A 7,983-nucleotide genomic window follows, 5' to 3' on the forward strand; every position below is an offset into this window, starting at 1 on the left:
CTGCATTTCTTCAACTCTTTACACGATTAAGAAAGGAGACCACTTCACTTATTCGCATTTAACGACCTCTGCAATATGCTTCCAATTTTTCATACGGTTCATTGAAGGTACCATTTATTGGACCAAGGGGATGTATAAATGATTTGATGGCAACGAATAACATTGCTACGTTTGATTTGTTGAAAACGTTAAAAAATATCAACTAGTAACTACAGTCTTCTGCGTGTCATTTTAGAGGTAGAAATCTTCTCCTAGCCCTAAGAAAATCTCTGACATTAGATCTCTGCAGCTAATAGCAGAATACGTCATGCTTCAATCAAAAAATGTTTTGTACTGTACCTCAACCTTTGCCCAACATGTGGAGCTATCCTACAGTTAGCAGATTTATACTTTGCTTTCTAAGGAATTTGACAGAACCGATCAGCCACTCTCATTGAAACCTTTACACCTATTGTCGAGAAATTTGTTTTTTGATAACTTTCTCTCGAGGCAAATTTTACAGCGGCAGAATCATTCACCATTGACAGAAGCTGGTATTAGAAGCTTGACAGGGTCCGAACCATAAAATGGATGCATTAGAACCTTCCAACCAAGTTTTCGAAACTTCTGGCGAATCATTATCGATATGTGCTGCTAAACGTTGTGCTCGTGGAATACAATTCCTCTCCCAGAGGCCAAAGCTGGCACCTTTTTGAGCAGTTGCTTACTACAGACGTTGCAGTTTGTTGGCAGTAATGATCCGTACTCGTATTAAGAACGTAGGAATACAGCATTGGTTCATGATTTCCTATTAATCTCAGCAAATATAAAGCAACACTTTCCTGACCGCCAATTCCGGACAGCCCACTGTTGGCCCCGGCTTACCGCGATTCGACCACAAGCGTTTTCGCTAAACGTTCTCACAAGTGACCAATTTTTAATCACCACTAAATTTCAAGGGCACAGCATGCGTATTTCAAAGGTAGTCAATGGGCATGGCCTTGCACATTCTTGTCTCTTGCTTCGAGAGGATCATCCTCATTCCTCGATATCGAAGAAGCTGCGGGGGAACCATTGTCATACGATCGGGACTCTCATCAAAAGTAATTATTTGAGTCTATGAAACAATAGTTAAGGCTGTAATGTTCTATAGGGTTTTTATAAGGTGGAAGGTGCTGGAGAAGACTACACTCAGAAAAAAACCTGGCGAGTGCTGAAATAGCTCCCCCCATCAGTATTTCCGGCATTAAACCGATTGAGCTCCGGGGTTGTAAGCAATTTAAGCCTTTTCCTGCCACTCCGTGGATTTGGTGATACACCTGAGTCTGTGCCACCCCAGCTGCCTAATGTCTCTTAAATTGGAGTATTGGGAACCGTGGAAAATAACTGTTCTCATCCGGTTGAAGGCTGGGCATTTGCATACATAATGTACCAGCATATCATTATCCTTCGCGTATTCTTCCGCTGAATCCTCTTTTCCCATTTTTTGAAATTGGGAACTTAAGGGTAGGTGTGCTATGAGGACCCCTAAAATATTACTAAGCTCCATTTTGCATAGAAGTATGAGCTTTTTGGACTGACCACCATCAACACTGTCTCAAATTCACTTTATGGTATGCTATGTGTTGCTTGTGTTCCAAGAACTGAGTTGATCCTTTATAATTCATTGCTTTAAACAACTCTTGTAGCCACTGAATGACCCAGGACAGCTGAAAGAAATAGTGGCTCCGGCTGCCTCCAAGCAGGCCAACTGATCTGCTTTTTCATTTATTTTTCTTCCTAAATGACCGGATGCCCAGATGATATTAACCAAGTACTCTACCGAAAGTTTAGGCATTGCCGGAATGAGACTTAGTATTGGCGCTACAGATGGCCTTACTGTCGCTTGGCTATGCACTAGGATGATTGTGGACTTGCTTGTTAGAGCAGAAGACTACTTGGTATCTTCTTTTATGCCCACAATTCCGGCCTGAATGACTTAGTTGTAGTAATTTAGTTTGAAGTTACCATCTGTGTGTAGATAGCTACAGAAGAAGCTCACTCTTGTTCATTTTACACTCTTTGAACCGTCAACGACTATATAGATTTCGCCGTTGGAAATGTCGATCTACGAGCCATTGGTCCAATCTACTCTACTATGAAGTGAAATCGATGTGTTTAGATTCTCGTGAGTCTCCTTTTCTCGGTTGCATTGCCAGCTTAACACAAATTCTTAACGAGTTCGAGAATTGTACCCAACCCGCAGTGACGCTTAGCCTGGCTACAATATCCTGAAATCATGAGCCGTAAGCATTGCCTCATACCTCACTTCTATGTGTATTGGCTGGCTGACGAGGATTACTTCCAGAGCCTTTGTGCAACTGATGGTTTTTTTCTGTTGTAGCGGCAGAATTCTGTCGAGTAACTCCTTGGCTGCATAAAAAATTCGAGTCCGTTCCGGTTATATAGACCCGACTGTCGAGGGAACAGTTTCAACTTTAGTGTTGAGTTGTTTAGCCGAAGAGACCATAGGTTTCGGTCGCCTTCCTCGGACTCCGACTACTCGTTTTTAGCTTCTTTCTTCTTTTCGGCAACAATACCAGCATCAGCAGCTGGAGCAGAGACAGCAGAAGCAGCAATAAACTTTTTGGGGTCCTTGATGCAACTGATTACTTCAGACGGTCCAAATTTTGACTCCACTGGTTCGACTTAATAGTTTGGCTATAGTGGAGCAGCTTTTAGCAAATAGCTCGCCGGGCCATTGCGATTCGATCACGAGTGGTTTCGCTTGACATTGTCGCAAGTGACTCACTTTTCATCACCAGTAATCGTCCACTTCAGAAATGGATCACTTTTGTTGTGATTCGCTGATGGAAATTCGATTTTTTGTGGTAGTTTTGTATTACTTCACCAGGAACAGTCAGGAAACATGAGACTTGCTTTTTCCTCGAGAAAATTCTTTTTCCGGGGTCTCATGGGAGCAAGAAAAACTACAGTATTACTCTTAACTCCGGTTCGCTTTAACTCCAGATGGATCAGAGCTAGTGTTACCAGAGGTGTTATATCCTTGATTTATAGGTTAATAAAGAAAAAAAGTTGAAAAGTGATGCAGAATTAGAAATATAGATATGAAGAGAAGGGTAACAATAAAAAGAAGGGCTTCTTCTACAGAATTTTGCATCGAAAATTTGGTGCAATTCTTCAGATTCGAAGTATCTTTTGAACTGCCTTCATGAAGCTTATTGAGATTACCCAAAATTTTCAAATCGTCAGCCCTTTGTTGTGTTGTCACTTTTCTCAAGCTATTGGTGGCTACGTTCTGCTGAAGATACCGCCCCGAAAGAACAACAAAATGGAGAAGTTATAGGCAAGGGTTCATATAATCTCATAATCTACAAATTTTATTACCAAATCGAAATACAATTTAAAGCATTCTAAACTGAATTCCAATTTGGAACGAAATTTGTTAAACAGACTGTCGATTACGATCGAGCACCAACTCTCACACCACGCAACCACCTCAACCACGCTGTAAGTTGAGCTTTGTCACTTGCACATGCCACAACTCGTTACGATTATATCACGCTGCGGTTTACCGCTATTGGTGCCATAGTCCTGCACGGCATCCAATATCCACAGGCCACGCCGCACACGACCAAAAGCGATGCGTTTGCCATTCAGCACTTTCAGCGGTTTGAAACTGATTGAAAAGCTGAGAAACCGCCGCTTGCTGCCACGCACATAGCGGCTGGGAAATGACAACACACCAGCGCCGCTACCGTGATCCAATACAGTCGTATCATGTTCGATGCTGTGAGCCGTCAGCGTCTTATTGTCGGTCAATGCCAGTTCGCCTTCCAGCCACATCGGTGGAAAGAGACGCGTAAAGCTCATGCGTTCGCCATTCTCTGTGGTGCACATGCGCACAAACTCCAGCACCACCTCCGGACAGGCCTCGGTGAAGAGCTGTATGACGATGCGACCCAACGGACGTATGCCTTTAACTTCGAGATCGAAGAAGATGCGTGGACGCAGCAAGCGACGCAACATACCCTCATCCGTTGAGACTGTGATGTCCTGATACCGTTTAAGTACGTGCAGCGGTATGCCGGAATGCTTGCTTTCATCGCGCGTAATAAGTTGGCTTGCTGCGGCGCTGCTTTGTGTATTTTCTGTGGAGTCTTTGGAGGATGTGTGATGCACGCAGCGCTTACGTTGGCCCCTCTGCAGTTCGTAAGAGGAGCGATGCGGTGGTGGTGGTATGCGCGTGTCATCGTTCCATTCTTTACGTGTGATGCGATGCCAAAAGTGGCGTAACGGCATGGCCAGGCGTGCATGCTGATAGGCAGCACGCTGCTCAGCCGACGACGCTTGCTTGACTTTTTGGTTTTTATTCTCCGGAAAACTGCGTAAAGGCGACTCGAAGTGATGCACATGTGGACCATGTTGACCAATAACGGCAATGCCGCTGTTGCTGCTGAAGTTCCCCCTATGACAACGCGGCACATAGTTGCACGAAGAGCGTCCTTCTTCGCAAATGTCGCCGGCCGGGTGCTGTGGGAATTTCTCATGCATATCGACACAGGAGGCCATGCAGTGCCGTCCATCGCCGGCGCCGCCACAGATGCAGCAGCAGCCGAATGCGCCGCACGATTTGCAGTCGTACAAGAGCATCGCGGACTTGTCGTGTTCGTAGCTGCCGAGCGCGTCACTGTTGCTCATATTGATGCGCGATTTGCCAAAACGTGCCGGCGGCGTTGTGCGTGAGGCCGTAGTCGCCACAGTCGAAATACTGGTAGTGCCCGTGGCCGAGGGTGTTGTCGAGGTGGGCGCCGTGGTAAAGGTGCGCGAGTTGCTGCGCCGCTGTATGGCTGTGCGCACGGAGTTCATCATCTCGGTGAATGACATTTCGCGTCGCGGCCGATTCACTAGTCGCATCGGCGGCTGGCTATTTACCACGCTCTTGGCGTTCTGCACACGCGCACGATGCGCCATATACTCCTGCTTGCGCTCGCTGTTGTTCGGCAGACGCATGCGGCTCTTGAGCAAGTTGATGCGCGCGAGACTGTTGGAAATGGAGGAGGGTACATGCCGCAGCCGACGTGCGCTGCGGACTGCGGTTTTTCTGATGGAATTAATGTTGGAAATTTTACTGCGAAATGCGACTGGAACAAGACAATTTCACGTCTTCCAAATGCTGGCCGAATTTTGTACGGAAATTTGAGCGAATTATCTCGGTTCGCAGAAATGTGTATGAATTTTCAGTTTTATTTATTATTTGTCCAGAATAAAATTTTCTTTTGAAAGAAATGAAAACAAAGGAAAGAGTTGAAAATCAAAAGTAACAAGTTGTCACAGAAACAAATTTTGAAGCAAAAAAACTTCATAATATTTTGGGATCAATTTGAATTTTATTGTAGAGTTTGATATTACAGTTCATCTCGAAGGTAGAGTTGTTATATTTTTTACAAGAAAATGTTATATAATTTCTACTTATTCAAATTTAAAGTTTACAATACAGGCATTTGATTTCGATTATTCGGTATGTCTAATAGCTATGCATTAGGTTAGATAACAACCCGTCAAAAACCGTCGTCCACTAAGCGAAAATCGCTTCCGGAATTGAGGTCCCGACACTTGTTGGGAAGGAGAAGCCACCAAGCCATTCAAGATATGCAGACGCCTAGCCGGTAGATCCTGATGCTGTCAGCCAAGTGTCATCAGGTGGCTGTATACTGTTCATTAGGCCTATTGTCACTTATGGAGCGGTTACTTGGGCATCGAAGGCAATGCAGTCTCCGGTAGGCCTACAACTATCGCCACAGAAAAGACTCACCTTGCCCAACCGCAGCACTTGAAGTCATGCTAGAGCTCACGCTACAGCAACTAGTAATCAAACAGGCAGCGAAACACAAAATGCTGCTTATGGTAGCAAAGGATTTTGGCACAGGGTAGATAATGTCAATTCAACAAATGAAGGCCTTATGGGAAGACACACCACTGGCCTTTCTTCCAACGACGTAACTAAGCCTGGCAAGGTTTAGAGAAATTCCGTCATCATGTCGCGCTATGTATAGAGAGCAGTGCACGCTCAGAAAGCACTTATCCAACATTCGTAGGTATTTTTTCACCTGCTCATTGATGCTAAAGAGTTTATGTCAAACAGCCGAATTCTTTAGATATTAAAGTTCATATGATCAGAAGCAAAGTCCAAAGACCTTACAGACCAACTTCAGACCGTTCGCGCTGCTGTCGCACTGAAATCAGCTGTTTATAAATTTGCCGAATGACAATTCAAAGTATTATTCACAAGTATACAAAAGCGTTTTGTCCAAAGTGAACGGAAAAAAAGTGATCAGCGATGGAACTCAAACGTAATAGTGTCATTGCTTCAAATTTAGCTGGAAAATCACAGCCAGCAATTGTTCGTGAGCTCAAACACCTTAACTTGAATACAGTTTTTGTTTATCGCACCATCACTCGTTACAATGATACTGGTAGCATTGCAAAACGCCATGGAGGTGGTCATCAAAAGACTGCAACGTCACGTGCGATGGTTTGGAAAGTGAAGAAGCGACTTGAGCGAAATCAACGACGAAGTGCCAATCAAACTGCTAAAGAACTGAAAATATCCAACCGCAGCATCCGACGCATATTGAAAAATGAGCTCAAGATGAAGCCTTACAAGTTCCAAAAGGCTCATGATCTCACACCGCAGCAGCAACAAGTAAGACTTGAGAGAGCGAAGCAGTTGCTTCGCTTGGCCGTAAGCGGTCAAATTCCGAACATTGTGTTTACTGACGAAAACAGTTTTCCAATTGAGCAATTCGTAAACTCTCACAACGATAGCGTTTACTTGACCGACCGTTCATACGAGAATCTAAGTCATCGGTTGGCCACCAGGAGGCGGCACCGGCCACAAATAATTGTTTGGGCCGCTGTCACCGAAGCTGGGCGCTCTCCAATTGTTTTCATCGAGCCTGGCGTCAAAGTAAATGCAACATATTATCGGGAAAGTGTTCTGGAGGCTACTTTGAAGCCGTGGGCAAACAAACATTGCGGTCGCAAGCCATGGACGTTTCAACAAGACTCCTCACCGTCTCACAAAGCGCGAGTGAACCAAGAATGGCTGAAAAACAACGTTGCGAACTTCATTACGACTCTCGAATTCACCAAATGCGAATCTAATGGACTATTCTCTCTGGGCCATTTTAGAGAGCAAGGTCCGAAGTAAAAAATACACCAGTCTGAAGATGCTGAAGAAAGCCATTGGCCGTGAATGAGCCAAAATACCGGCAAGTCACATTCGGGCAGCTTGCGATTCTTTTTTTCACCGTCTCTAGGCCATAGTTAAGGCAAAAGGTGGTCATATCGAGCAAAAGTGAATAGGTCCTGAATTTATGATTATTCTCACACATTTTGTTCTTTAAAATAAATAAAAATAATTTCCCAAACCGTGACCATGTGGAAAAACTGGAAATTTCAATTTTTCTCAAACACAAGGGTTTATTACAAGGGCCACTGAAAGGGTATTAAGGCTAGGGGTATGAAGTCACATGGATCACACAGAAGCACATTACGACTCTCGTTATCAACATCAACCACGCGCCTACCACGTTCAGGAGCGTGGGAATCCGCAAAGGCTATTTCTCGTGTTTTTCCGCCATACTGCGTCATGTAGCAGCCGGAGCTGGGAAAATTATCTGAATTTAAAAATTACCACGATATTTTCTCCTTATAAGCTCTCAGACGTAAACTACCATCTAGTGTGGTTTTTAGTTCTTTCTTAGTATTTGAAAAGCGAAGACAATCAAATAATACGTATTCAGATTCTTCTATATACTCTGTACACGTCGTACAATTTGAACTAATGTAATTGTGGAATCTGTAAAGATAACTTCTAAAACTCCCATGTTTACAAAGTATTTGGATCCGATGAAAGTCCAGGTCCCCATGTCGTCTGCCTATTCCCGCAAAAGCTCCCTATAACTAATGACTACTAAATAGAGACAAAATCAGGCTGCT

At 44.2% G+C, this 7,983-nt stretch overlaps 1 protein-coding gene across 1 annotated transcript; it reads right to left on the reverse strand.

Moving 5' to 3' along the window:
- Positions 1 to 3,441: 3,441 nt before the first annotated feature.
- Positions 3,442 to 5,298, reverse strand: LOC120772297. The gene has a single exon (XM_040100805.1). It carries the CDS (start codon positions 4,990 to 4,992, stop codon positions 3,505 to 3,507), a length of 1,488 nt encoding a protein of 495 aa, XP_039956739.1. The 5' UTR covers positions 4,993 to 5,298; the 3' UTR covers positions 3,442 to 3,504.
- Between the last annotated feature and the right edge of the window lie 2,685 nt (positions 5,299 to 7,983).

The sequence above is a fragment of the Bactrocera tryoni genome, chromosome 3 (genome assembly GCF_016617805.1).
Source record: "Bactrocera tryoni isolate S06 chromosome 3, CSIRO_BtryS06_freeze2, whole genome shotgun sequence".
NCBI classification, from domain to species: domain Eukaryota; kingdom Metazoa; phylum Arthropoda; class Insecta; order Diptera; family Tephritidae; genus Bactrocera; species Bactrocera tryoni.

Coding starts and splice junctions, on each gene's coding strand:
- LOC120772297 (XM_040100805.1), bottom strand. CDS start 4,992: ATGCGTCTGCCGAACAACAGCGAGCGCAAGCAGGAGTATATGGCGCAT.